Source organism: Aythya ferina (genome assembly GCF_964211825.1).
Source record: "Aythya ferina genome assembly, chromosome: 17".
Taxonomy (NCBI): Eukaryota; Metazoa; Chordata; class Aves; order Anseriformes; family Anatidae; genus Aythya; species Aythya ferina.
The window spans coordinates 13,834,435-13,847,079 of NC_140316.1; the positions used below are offsets into that span (position 1 = coordinate 13,834,435).

Below are 12,645 nucleotides of genomic sequence, written 5' to 3' on the forward strand. Positions count from 1 at the left end.
CTGCACCCCTGAGGCTTCCAGCTGCCCCCTGCTCCCTTCTGCCCTTCCTGCACCTCCTGGGCCCCCAGGTCCCCCTCCTGTCATTTTGTCCCCGTCCGTCACACGTCCGCTTGTCTCTCGACAGGCGAACTCTTTGTGGAACACTTTACAAGCACCACATAAGTCCTGATTCGACATTTTTTGCTTTGAATGGCTGCTGTCAACACAAATCTCTGGCAGAGACTGTAACGGAGCCTGATTGCTCAGCAAGTATTTTGATAAGTGAGCTGGCTGTGTGTCTGTAATTACGGGAGAAAACCGTAAATCTTTGGGATATTGTTCACACAGATGTGGCGTGAAGGGAAGGGGGGGGAAGCAGTAAAATGTGTTAAAAGCATAATTAATGTCATTGTTGTTGGGGATGATTTGATTTAAGCCTGACTTTGACTCGGGGAGGGTTTCGTAGGGCTCTGCTGGAGCAGGTCGGGACGCGGTGGCACGAGAGGTGCCACCTTGTGCTGGCACCAGCGGTGCACCAGTGGCACACCGCGGGTGGGGAGGCACCAGGGATGCACCTGGACACACCGGGGCTGCACCACGGTCGCACGTGGATGCCTTGAGCTCTTCCCAGTGTCGTGGCAGCTGCGCAGGGCAGATGCCACCCTTTGTCCCCCGGTACGAGACCTCTGCCAGACGAGCGGCCAGGGCGCAGGGACGAGATGCAGGTCCCTGGGGACGTGGGGGCTGCTGCACCGTGGGGTTGTGGATGTGTAGGGGAAGGTGTCTAGCACCTCAGATGCCTCCCAGCACACCCGCCCTGTCCTCTGGGTGTCTTCAGCTGCTGTGGCAGTGGGGTGCTGTAGAGGGACCGGGTTGGGACCCCCCAGCAGCCCCCAAAGGCCCCCTTAGCACCAGGGCTGGGCACACAGGAGAGTCCCCTGCCCACCGCCCCGAATCCCTGCTGCAGCACTGCTGCAGGTGCCAAACAGCATCCAATAACGCCAGCTAGTGGCAAGACTTATTACATATACATCAATTTATGTTAATATATATATGGGGAGAGCGCGTAGGGTGGCACCGCAAGCCAGCCCGGGCAGGGGGCTCAGCTTGGTGGCAGGGATTTTGTTGGAGCTGGGTGCCGCAGGGCTTGGCGAGTTGGTTGTGTCAATTGTCACCTGCTGTGCCACCCGTAACCTTGCTGTGCCACCCGGGTACCACGTCAGAGCAGGGTGTCTGGTGGCACGAGCGTGGCATGAGCTTGGCCTCTGCTGTGGGCAGCCCCGTGCCGATCCCAAAACCTCACGTGGGGCTGTGGGGGACGGCGAGGGCGAGGGCAGCGCTTTCCCAAGGGCTGGGCAGCGGCGCATCAGCACGATTTAATTAATCCAGGCGGGCATTTTGCATCACGGAGGCCAGAGCTGATGAGGAAAGCGGAGGTGGAGCGCCGCTTGCTCTGCTCCAAGCCCCGCTCCCAGCGCGGTCCCGGGGTGGCAGCTCCGAGCGGGGCGCTGGCGGAGCGTGCGGCTTGGTCGTGGCAGGGAAAACGCTGACCCCAGCAAAATTCCCCGGTGCTTTATTGCTCGCCTGAGCTGCTCTGGGATTATTTCTCATTACGGAGGCGAGAGGAGTTGCCGGCGTGGATCGCGTCGGGGCCTGCCCCAGCGTTTATCGGCCGCTCGGTGTGCTGGCGCGCGGCCTCCTGCGGGTGCCCCGGCTCGGGGGGAGCCTGGGGGAGGGCCCCCGGCCCCGCTGCTGTGGGTGTAATTACCCAGATCGTTAGCTCGTGTACTTACAGACGTTATTAATGGCTGTGAGAGCATCCAGCCCGGTTCGGGGCCGTGCTGCTCAGCCTCACCTGCCGTCCTCCGCAGCTCGCAGCGATGGAGGGGCCGTTCCCCAGAGCTCACGGGCAGGTTTTCCCCGGCGCTTGTGGTTCTTCGGATGTCAAAGCAGTTGGATGGGCACCGAGCCACGGCTCTTGCTCCCAGAAAGCATCCCAGGAGGGAGGATGCTGGTGGTGCTGGTCCCACACCCCACGGCAGTGATGGGTCGGGGGTCTCCAAGCCCCATCTCTGTTTGCGAGGAGCACCCGTGGCACTTGCTGTCCTGCTGCCTGCGTCCATACCAGGTGCTAAAAGGGATGATTGCAGGCCCAATCCCATATCTTTGGGGCAGACTCACCCAAAAACATCTGGTGCAACCCCAGAGCAGCCCAAATCCCATGGCAGGGGGCCTGGCCCCTCCGTCCAGCACCGCTGCCGTCTCAGCCAGGCAATCACTTGGCGGAGCCACCGTCTGTCCCCACTCACAGCAGAGGCAGCTACATGTTGGGTTTTTTTCCCTCCCTGTTATTAAGTTTTACCCTTGGACGCCTGCCACGCGTGTGCGCCGTGCAGTAGCACACCCAGCTCCGTCCCACTTCCCTGTTTATCTAACTTTCTGACCCTGGAGAATTCCAATCTATTTCCTTTCCTCTCTTTTTCATAAAAAAATAAAAAAAAAGCACCCCAAACCTATATTAACCTGGCTCTATAGGAGGCATTTTCTTGAACTTATTAAAAAATCCAGACTTGTAAATTAATTTGTTCATGTTGTACAATGGCAGTGCAGATGGACTCATTAGCATGCACACAACAAATAATTATAGATGAATTTTTAGCTGGCCTGCTTAATGGGCTTGCTGGGTTAATTATGTCAATGTATAATTACATCAGCCCTGGGAGACATAATGGCACACCCTGCTGAGCAGACACTAGCTAATGATGGTGTAATGCTGACAGAGGGAAGACATACGGCTCTGAAAGCACCTGCTTACCTCGGCACAAACTGCCATTGTCTGCACCCAAACTGGGGGGGACCGGGGCCACTGGGGCCGTGGGTGCCACCGTGTTTGGGGACGAGAAGCTGGGATGCGACCCTGGGGGCGCTCGGTCCTTTGGGGGCTTTGGGGTGGTGATGCGGAGCATGGGGTGACACACGGTGGCACGTGGTGGCACGTGGGGTGGCGCATGGGGTGGCATGCGAGGGCTCTGTCCCTGTTTGTAAGCAGGCTGCAGATGGCTGCTGCCCTTGGGATTTGGGGATGAAGAGAGTGACACCCACGTCCCCATGGCCACGAGGGTGGGATGGGGACGGTGGTGGCCGTCCCCTGGCCCTGACCACCAGCCCTGTTGCCCGCAGACCCTGCTCCTGTGCTGGAGGCTGCGCGGAGCCTGGAGGACCGCCTGCAGCAGCTCCAGCGCCTCGAGCCCGAAAATCCACCCCTGAAGGAGCTCGGCCGCCCCTGGAAGAAGCACCTGGAGCTCCTCGGCACCAAAGGTACCCCCAGCACCAGCTTCCTCTGCCCCCCGTGCCCACCCCACAGCAGTCTGAAACGTGTCCCCCCCCCGCAGAGCAGAGAGAGGGGACGTCGCCGGGGTCCGGGCTCGCGGCGGCCGAGACCACGCTCCCTGGTGTTGACAGCAAAACCCTTTTGGCAGAAGCCTTGCTGCAGAGAAATGAGGCAGAAAAACAAAAGTACGTGAGTATTGGCGACGGGGCCCCCCAGATGGCATTTAGGGGTACCGGGGGTGTCTGGCTGTCCTCACCTCTGCCTTTTTCCCCCCACACCTCCATCGCTGCTTGGGTTGAACGAGGGCACTCATGGTGTCCGTCTGTCTGTCCGTCCCCTCTTCCAGGTGGTTGTGGTGTATGATATGTGGTTGTGCTTGGTGAAACCGCGTAAACCCTGGCCGGTGGGCGAACCTCATTAAAAGGCCTTTTAATTTTGAGGCTCCCGGCTTTCCCGGCAGCGCGTTTAGCGGCGCTTCATTGCTATTCCTTCACACGCCGCGCCCGTAACAAACGAGGAATCTTTAAACCCTAAATTGCCGAGCTCTCCGAGTAAGTTCCTGGCAAGTGCAGGCTATAAATAATGCAGAATAACTTTTCCCTGATTGCTTCCCCCCTCAAATTAATGACGGGAGGGGGTGGGTTTCGGCACAGGAGCGTTTCCACCTTCCTCCTGCCTCGGCTCCTCGTCAGGGGACACCGAGCGGGGTCAGCACGGTGCCAGCCCCCACGGGGCTGCACTCCAATATGCAGTTTTCCACCCAAAATGAGTTTTTACCACTTGTGTCCTTAAAATGAAAGGGCAAGGTGGGCTGGGGCAGGCGCTGACACCCTTCTTTCCGCAGGGGGCTGCAGGAAGCTCAGCTCACCCTGGCTGCGCGCCTGGGGGAAGCAGAGGAGAAGATCAAGGTGCTCCACTCAGGTAGGGAGGACGGGCTGGGGGGACCCGGCCGGCCACGGCATCCTGAAGCCCCCAGCCCGCTTCTCACCCCCCCCATCTCCTCTCTTTTTGCCTGCTGCCAGCGCTGAAGGCGACGCAGACGGAGCTGCTGGAGCTGCGGTGTAAATACGACGAGGAGGCTGCCTCCAAGTGAGTCGCTGGGTGCTGAGGGGCACCAAGTGACCGCAGGAGCACCCCAAGGGGTGGTCACTCCCTGAACCTGCCACGTGTCTGAGCCCGTATCGTGCAAGGGCTTTGGCTGGCCACGGATTTGATGTCCTTCACCTCTGGGCCGGCATCCACGTGCCAGCTGATGCCTCTTGCTTCTCCCTGCAGGGCAGACGAAGTAGCCATGATCATGACGAACCTTGAAAAAGCCAACCAGGTGAGCCGGGAGCCCTCCTGAATTTCCAGCGAGTGCAGAGCAAATGCCCCGTTTCCCTCCTGCTGCGCCCACCGATGCACCCCAAAAATCCCAGTGACCTTTATGCTGGTGCCAGAAAATGGCACAACGGTGGCCAGGCTCCAGTTGGGCTCCCCAAAACTGGGGGGGTCCCAGCAAAGAGGGGCTCTGGTTCCCTCTGCACAGCAGCTCCCCCAAAGCGGGCTGGACCCTCTGCCCCATTCTGGGGGGAATTGAGCTGTGGTTGAGCACCCAGCCAGGGGATGGGATGTGTGGACGTGGGTGCTGGGACTCCGTTCTGCCCCAGAGGAAGGATGAGGCGTGGGGCACCCACCCTGACGTGCTTTCTGCTCTCTTGCAGCGCGCGGAGGCGGCGCAGCGAGAGGTGGAGAGCCTGAGGGAGCAGCTGGCGGCCGTCAACAGCTCCCTGCGCCTGGCCTGCTGCTCCCCGCAGGGTGCTGCTGGGGTGAGGAGCACCCATCGTGGCCATGAGCACCCATCGTGGCCGGGAACACCCATCGTGGCCATGAGCACCCATCGTGGCTGGGAGCACCCATTGTAGCCAGGAGCACCCCATGTAGCCAAGAGCATCCCATGCAGCCCCAAGTACCCCATACAGTCCTGAGCACCCCATTGCCCCCAGGAGCACCGTTTTGGGCTCAGGAGCACCCACCATGTGTGGAAGCAGCCCAGGAGCAAAGCGGGAGGGATCCGGGCATTTTTCCACCACTGGGGCTGTGGGGTCGTAGCGTTGGGAATGCCTTACCCGTGGGACCTGCGTCACAGGGAGGGGAATTTGCACCCCCGTAGCGTTGAGCAGAATATGGGCAACCTTTAAGGGCAGAGGAAGGGTTCATCCCACCCCACACCAGCCACAGACCCGTGTCCCCGCGTCGGGTGGCCGGGAGCTGACGGTGTCCCCTCTCCCGGCAGGACAAAGTGAACTATTCCATGTGCTCAGGGTCGAGGCTGGAGGCAGCTCTGGCCGCCAAGGACCGGGAGATCCTGAGGCTCCTGAAGGACGTCCAGCACCTCCAGAGCTCGCTGCAGGAGCTGGAGGAATCCTCCGCCAACCAGATCGCCGAGCTGGAGGGGCAGCTGGCCGCCAAGAACGAAGCCATCGAGGTGCGTGCGCGGACCCTTGGGTGGTCTTGAGGGTGGGCGCCAGCCATGGCCAGCCTTGCACCCACCGTGTCTCCTCCGCAGAAGCTGGAGGAGAAGCTGCAGGCGCAGGCGGACTACGAGGAGATCAAGACGGAGCTGAGGTAGGGCTGCTCCCGCGGCCGGGCGGCGCGAGGCCACATCCTCCGCCTCACCGCCCCTCGTTTTTCTCCCCCAGCATCCTGAAGGCCATGAAGGTGGCGTCCGCCAGCTGCAGCCTTCCCCAGGCAAGTGCCGCGGGGCGGTGGCGTGTGCCAGGAGGCCGTGGGGCACCCGCCGGCCCCACCGCAGCCCCGCCGCCCCGGCCCACCGCCGCTTTGCTCCTTGCAGAGCATGTCGAAGCCGGAGGAGGCCGCCCTGCTGCTGGGGAAGGAGGCTTTCTACCCGCCGCAGAAGTACCTGCTGGAGAAACCCGGCCTGATGGCCAGCGCTGGTAGGGTAACGGCGGCCACGCGATGCCTTGGGCGCCGTAAGTCGTGGGATCGTGGAGGTTGGTTAGGTTGAAAAACACCCTGAAGCTCACCGAGCCCAAGCACCAACCTAATACCACCACGTCCAAAACTAGGCCATGTCCCCTCGTGCCACAGCCCCTCATCGTTTTGGTTTTCTGTGTTGGGGTCCAGAGGTAGACCGTGGGCAGCTGCTTGTTGTGTGTCCTTGTGGACCCAAACGTGGCACGGGCAGGCTGCCATGGCCAAGTTTATGATGTTCACCACAGCTTGCCCACCACGGCACCCCCAGGAATGAGGATGGTGGGACCAGATCCTGCCCCGGTGACCAGAAAGAGCCTGGGGATGGGATATATGGGGGCCATGTGGGGGCCAGCCGGCGGGACTATAGTGCGTGTCTGTCTCTCTCGTTCATCTCTAGAGGAGGATCCCTCTGAAGACGAGTCGGGGAAGGACCCGCTGGGCATGGAGCAGCCGTTCCCGTCCCCCCAGCAGCTCCCGCAGGCCCCGGCGGACGAGCCAGCCTCCCCTGCTCCCCTCCCATCCCTTCCCGGCCCCGGCCTGGCCCCCGAGGGCCCCCGGACGTTCCCGCTGTCCCCCTTCCCGGGAGGCGAGCGGCTCCCGGGGGACACGCTGCTCCCCCCCAAGCCCCCCCCGCTGCAGCCACCCCTCTACAAAAGCGAGGGTGCCGGGGGGGGGCTGCCCTTCCCCACCGCTTTCTTTGGGGCCAAAAGCAGCGCCGTGCCCCCCGTCCCCGTGCCGCCCGCCGCCAGCCCCCCCGTTGAGCCCGCCGAGGGTGGCGGGGGCAGCTCGGCCGACGAGGAGCAGCTGGATACGGCCGACATCGCCTTCCAGGTGAAGGAGCAGCTGCTGAAGCACAACATCGGGCAGCGGGTCTTCGGGCACTACGTGCTGGGGTTGTCGCAGGGCTCCGTCAGCGAGATCCTGGCCCGGCCCAAGCCCTGGCGCAAGCTGACGGTGAAGGGCAAGGAGCCGTTCATCAAGATGAAGCAGTTCCTCTCCGACGAGCAGAACGTGCTGGCCCTGAGGACTATCCAGGTGCGCCAGAGAGGTGAGTGGTGGGGTGGCCCCGCACACCGGGTCCTGCCCCGCTTGTCCCAGCAGCACCCAAGGGTGCCCCGTGCCACTGTGGGATCACCCAGCCCAGTTCCCTGGTGAGACAGGAGGTGACACTGCATGGAGTCACCCCCAAAATGCAGGGTTTGTCCCCAGGGGTCCCCAGGAGCTGCTTGCTATGGGACGGGGACCCTTTGGGATTGCCCCGGCAAGCGGCAGCGATGCACAACGACCCGTTGTGGAAGGTGCACCCCCAGACGTGCTTCACTCCTTTATTCTGACAAGTGCCATTTAATTATTCATTAGGCTGTTTCATGGCGTATGAATCGATGTGTGGCGGAATATTTTGTTAAAATAATGAAGTTTTAGCGCTGTGGGACTGCGGTGAAATAATGGCAGTGGCTCCCCACCCCGTCTCAGAGATGCTCTGGGTGGTGGCAGTGGCATCGGGTCCCTCGGGTCCCCAGCCAGGAGGTGTGAGCTGGTGGCAGGGGCTGGCAACTAATCGGGACCGGTGTTTTTTTCTTAAAACCAACATCCCTAAAAATAACTGAACACGAGTAGCAGTAAATACTTCCTGACATACGAGCGGAGCTTGTAAAACCAGTGCCGGTGACAAATCTGTTGTCATGCCTCTTTGATCAGGTAGCATCACGCCGCGGATCAGAACGCCAGAAACAGGCTCCGACGATGCCATCAAAAACATCCTGGAGCAGGCGAAGAAGGAGATCGAGTCGCAGAAGGGAGGTGGGTTCTGTCTGCTCGAGGAGATGTCAGGAGTGTGCAGGGCACAAAACAGCCGGGCATCCTGCCCCAGACAGGGCTGGGATCCTGGAGTAGGTGCCCTGGGCTTGTGGATGCTTCCTGGCTGCTCCCATCGGCACACTGGATGCTGGCAGGGCCAAAAATGAGCTTTTTTGGGGCATTTGTCCCAGTGCCATCCGTAGAGAAGATTTGGGAGAGGGTATAAAGAAATCCTGGTAAATATTGTCATGAGTGTGAGCTGCGTGTGCCCCCGGTGCCCTGAACGCAGTGGTTTTGGAAAAGGGCTTTCCGAAACTTTGGGCCTAACCTTTCCCTCCCCCTTCCCCGAAACAGATGATTAAATGAGAAAGCACAATCCATATGGCATGAGGAATCATTAAAGCAGCTGTGCTCACAGTCAATTACAAGAAATGAAATACATTAAAACAGGTAGTCTGCTGAGAAAGCAGAATCCCGGAGAATTAAATTAGACAGGAATGGTGGAAAAACAGGCAGGGAAAACAAACATGTTTGTCTATTGCCATCGTTGGTAATGGGATTTATTTTGCAATTGTCAAAATGGAATCCCACTTAGATACAGGAGTGTCACAGCATTCGCTTCGCTGGATGCCGCCGTCCAGGTTTATAATCTGTGCTTGTAAAATCCCTTTTCTCATGTATTTTGGATTCTGGCAGCCTTTTGATACAAAGTCCTACAAGAAAGAGAAGCTGTTGCCTTTAGCATCAAATCCAGGTTTGGGTGGGGTGGGGGACGTGGCTGGTGGCTGTCCCCAGTGGTCCCACAGCCATCCTGTCCCCTCCAGCAAGGTGTCATCTTCCCACCCAGCCTGACAATTTCCATGCTTGCCGTGCTCTGCGAAAGCCGTTCTGTTATTAAGCAAAGGCAGAGGAAGGAAATGCAATTAACAGCCCATCCTGCAAGAGTTTTAATGGGATTAAAAAAGCAGCAAGGAAAGAAATCCCACGTAGGCACAGCGCAGTGACAGTGGCCTGGGTGTCGCTGATGCTCTGGCTCAATTTTCTGAAGCTGCTTTTGCTCGTGCTCTTGTCCAGCCCTGTGACAGCGAGCGGCCAAGCGCTCAGCTGATGGTGCTCCACCAGCATCTGGTGATGTCCCCATCCCCAGAGCTGCTCCCTGGAGAAGGGGAGGGCTCCATAAACCCAATTAAAGCAGGGGAGACCGAGGCTGGAGGGTTCTGGATAGAGCACAGCCAAGACCTTTTGCATTCCAGGGAGCAACCCTTAAAATTTCAAACCCCTCCCTCCACTGGACCCTAGCCCAGCACCTCCATCTCCCCCACCGAGCGCTGCGCCTTGGGGCCCCCCTCACTCCCTTTCCTTGCAGGTGAGCCCAAAAACCCTTCGGCGTCTCAAGCGGTGGCCAACGGGGCGGGCGGCAGCAGCTCGGAGGATGCCATCAAGAGCATCCTGGAGCAGGCACGGCGGGAGATGCAGGCGCAGCAGCAGGCGCTGCTGGAGATGGAGGCGGGGGGCAGCGGGCGCCCCGGGGGCACGCCGCCCGCCGAGCGCTCCACGCTGGCCGCCGTCAGCCAGAACATCGTCCCGGCGTACGTCAAGCAGGAGGAGGGGAGCGGGGCCAGCCCCGGCCCCCCGCAGACGCCCTTGGCCGTCCTCTCGCCCGCCGCCTTCGTGCAGAGCATCATCCGCAAGGTGAAGTCGGAGATCGGCGACGCCGGCTCCTATTTCGACCAGCACTGGGCGTCGGAGCGCAGCCTGCTCAGCCGGCCCTACACCTCCGTCTCGCCTTCGCTCTCCTCCTCTTCCTCGAGCTACTCCGGCATGGCCAACGGCCGGGGTTGGCCGCGGGGAGAGCCCGGTGAGAGTGGAGCCAACGAGGATGAGGTGCCGCCAGCCGAGGATGAGCCCCACCGGCTGACGGAGATGAAGACGGAGGGCACGGGCACGGAGCCAGCAGCTGGTGGAAGGCTGTCCTACTACCCCGCCTACGTGCCACGCACCCTGAAGCCCACCGTGCCGCCGCTGACGCCGGAGCAGTACGAGATGTACATGTACAGGGAGGTGGACACGCTGGAGCTGACCCGGCAGGTCAAGGAGAAGTTGGCCAAGAACGGCATCTGCCAGAGGATCTTCGGAGAGAAGGTAGCGGCCCGGGGAATGGGGTCTGGTGTCCCCTGTTTGGGGTGGGGGGTCTCCCCTTTAGTGCCCGGGGGTGGTTGGTGTCCTCCACCACCTCCTGCCAGGGTCCCCGCCGTGCCCCAGTGGGTCCCCTCGGTGGATGCTGAGTCCTCAGTGCCCAGCCCAACCCCAAACAGTCTCCTGGTGGCCAGGGCGCCCTGTCCCGTTCGGTGGGGACGATGGCAGCAGCCCCTCGGGTAACCCTGTGCCGTGCCCAGGTGCTGGGCCTGTCCCAGGGCAGCGTGAGCGACATGCTGTCGCGGCCCAAACCGTGGAGCAAGCTGACGCAGAAGGGCCGGGAGCCTTTCATCCGCATGCAGCTCTGGCTGACGGACCAGCTGGGACAAGGCATCAGCCAGCAGCCGACCCCCTCCCAGGGTAAGTGCCACCGCCGCCGAGTCCCTTGCTCCTCAAACACCCCTCTGACGTTGGCATCCCAATGCAGCAGGGTTTTGTTGAACCCCCAACCCCATTGCTGGCAGCTGCCCCGTGCCACCCACAGCCCCCCAGCACCCACAGCCCGCATCCCACCAGCATCGGGGGGTGGCGTTCATCTGTCTCTCCAAAGCCGCCCCCCCGACTCACCCAACTCATTTCAAACCCCCTTAATTAGTATGTTAGGCAAGGTAGGGCTGCTGCTCAGATCCTTCAAATATTATTTTGTCAGAAATGGGTTTTGAAAGTCATCAAAAAAAAAACACACAAAAAAAACCAAACACACAACAAAAATCCTTGGCTTTGTGCCTGGAATAAAGCAGTAGCTGGGTTTTTATTTTAATGTTGTGTTTTCTCTCTTTAATTATTCCACCGCCGCTTCCTACTTGGCCGTCGATGCTGGCGAGGTTCTGCTGGCTTTCCCCCTTTCAGGATTAATAAATAATAATAATAAATGAATAATAAAGATAACCTTTACATTCCCGCTGCCGTCCTCTCCCTTGACCCACGCCAATGCCCACTCCATCATCAGGGTGGGACGTGGGTTTGGGTAGCGGGTCCCACCGGTGCCACTAACCCGTCCTCTCCCGGTGCCTCGCAGCCAGCCCCGCCGAGCCCCAGCCGTCCCCCTCGCCGCCCCCCAGCCCCACCGAGCACGAGAAGGGCTCGCAGGAGCCCCTCACCCTCGCCCTGGAGAGCAGCAAGGAGAACCAGCAGCCCGAGAGCAGGGCGGCGCCGGGCAAGGCGCACCCCAACAGCCAGGGCCCCGTGGGCATCCAGGAGATCGTTGCCATGTCCCCCGAGCTGGACACCTACTCCATCACCAAGAAGGTCAAGGAGGTGCTGACGGACAACAATTTAGGTGCGGGCGGCGCCGGGTGCAGCGCTGTCATCCCCTTTTCTGGCTGTTTTTCTGGCGAGGCCGGGGCGTTCGGGTGCTCGGCAGGGGTGGCGGGGTCCGTCCCGCGCTAACCGCCTCTGCTTCTCCTCCGCCAGGCCAGCGGCTGTTTGGGGAGAGCATCCTGGGCCTGACGCAGGGCTCGGTGTCCGATCTCCTCTCCAGGCCCAAGCCGTGGCACAAGCTGAGCCTGAAGGGGAGGGAGCCCTTCGTCCGCATGCAGCTCTGGCTCAACGACCCCCACAACGTCGAAAAGCTGCGCGACATGAAGAAGCTGGAGAAGAAAGGTGAGCGCGGGGGCCGGGCGGCGGCAGCGGAGAGGGGCGGCCGGGGGCGAGCGGCGTGCAGCTCCTTCTCCTTTCCTGCAGCCTACCTGAAGCGTCGCTACGGGTTGATGAGTGCCGGCTCAGACAGCGAGTCCCCCAGCGCCCGCTCCGAGTGTGCCAGCCCCGGTCTGCAGCCCCAGGACCTCAGCCTCCTGCAGATCAAGAAGCCGCGGGTGGTGCTGGCCCCCGAGGAGAAGGAAGCCTTGAAGAAAGCCTACCAGCTGGAGCCCTACCCGTCCCAGCAGACCATCGAGCTGCTCTCCTTCCAGCTCAACCTCAAGACCAACACCGTCATCAACTGGTTCCACAACTACAGGTAGGGTGCCGAGGGGACGTGCCCGGCGGGACGCGGTGGCACGGTGGCCGCTCCTCTTCCAGGAGAAGAGATGGGGGGACGCAGACCCATGTGGGGTCCCGTGGGTGCAGGATTGCAGCCAAAACGCTGCGGGCACCAGGCTTCGGTCTTGTAATGCCAATGGGTGCAGGGATCCTGAATTTTCCTCCCCCAATCCCACACCGAGCCGTCGGTGGCCTGGGGGAGGTTTTAGTGCTGCGTGGAGGGGAGCAGCACAGTCCGAGGGGCTGTGCCCCCTGCCGCTGTATAACACAGCATTAAAAGGCATGTAAGCATTCACATTAAGTCCACTCAGCCTGCGTGTGTTGGTAAATATCTATAGGAGCTGTCTGAATTTTCTCACACAAAGCCATTGCTCATTGCGAAGACT

At 60.8% G+C, this 12,645-nt stretch overlaps 1 protein-coding gene across 1 annotated transcript in view; it reads left to right on the plus strand.

The window, feature by feature from the left end:
* CUX2 (cut like homeobox 2) overlaps nucleotides 1-12,645 on the plus strand; it is a 58,017-nt gene that overhangs the window by 42,184 nt on the left and 3,188 nt on the right. The window contains exons 4-20 of the mRNA XM_084491485.1: nucleotides 3,160-3,297; nucleotides 3,372-3,495; nucleotides 4,155-4,231; nucleotides 4,333-4,399; nucleotides 4,586-4,634; nucleotides 5,014-5,118; nucleotides 5,586-5,777; nucleotides 5,859-5,917; nucleotides 5,992-6,040; nucleotides 6,144-6,246; nucleotides 6,684-7,334; nucleotides 7,985-8,086; nucleotides 9,450-10,225; nucleotides 10,480-10,639; nucleotides 11,298-11,558; nucleotides 11,693-11,881; nucleotides 11,963-12,236. Of these exons, the coding sequence (XP_084347611.1) occupies nucleotides 3,160-3,297; nucleotides 3,372-3,495; nucleotides 4,155-4,231; nucleotides 4,333-4,399; nucleotides 4,586-4,634; nucleotides 5,014-5,118; nucleotides 5,586-5,777; nucleotides 5,859-5,917; nucleotides 5,992-6,040; nucleotides 6,144-6,246; nucleotides 6,684-7,334; nucleotides 7,985-8,086; nucleotides 9,450-10,225; nucleotides 10,480-10,639; nucleotides 11,298-11,558; nucleotides 11,693-11,881; nucleotides 11,963-12,236 (3,376 nt within the window). The remainder of the gene's footprint in view (nucleotides 1-3,159; nucleotides 3,298-3,371; nucleotides 3,496-4,154; nucleotides 4,232-4,332; nucleotides 4,400-4,585; nucleotides 4,635-5,013; nucleotides 5,119-5,585; nucleotides 5,778-5,858; nucleotides 5,918-5,991; nucleotides 6,041-6,143; nucleotides 6,247-6,683; nucleotides 7,335-7,984; nucleotides 8,087-9,449; nucleotides 10,226-10,479; nucleotides 10,640-11,297; nucleotides 11,559-11,692; nucleotides 11,882-11,962; nucleotides 12,237-12,645) is intronic.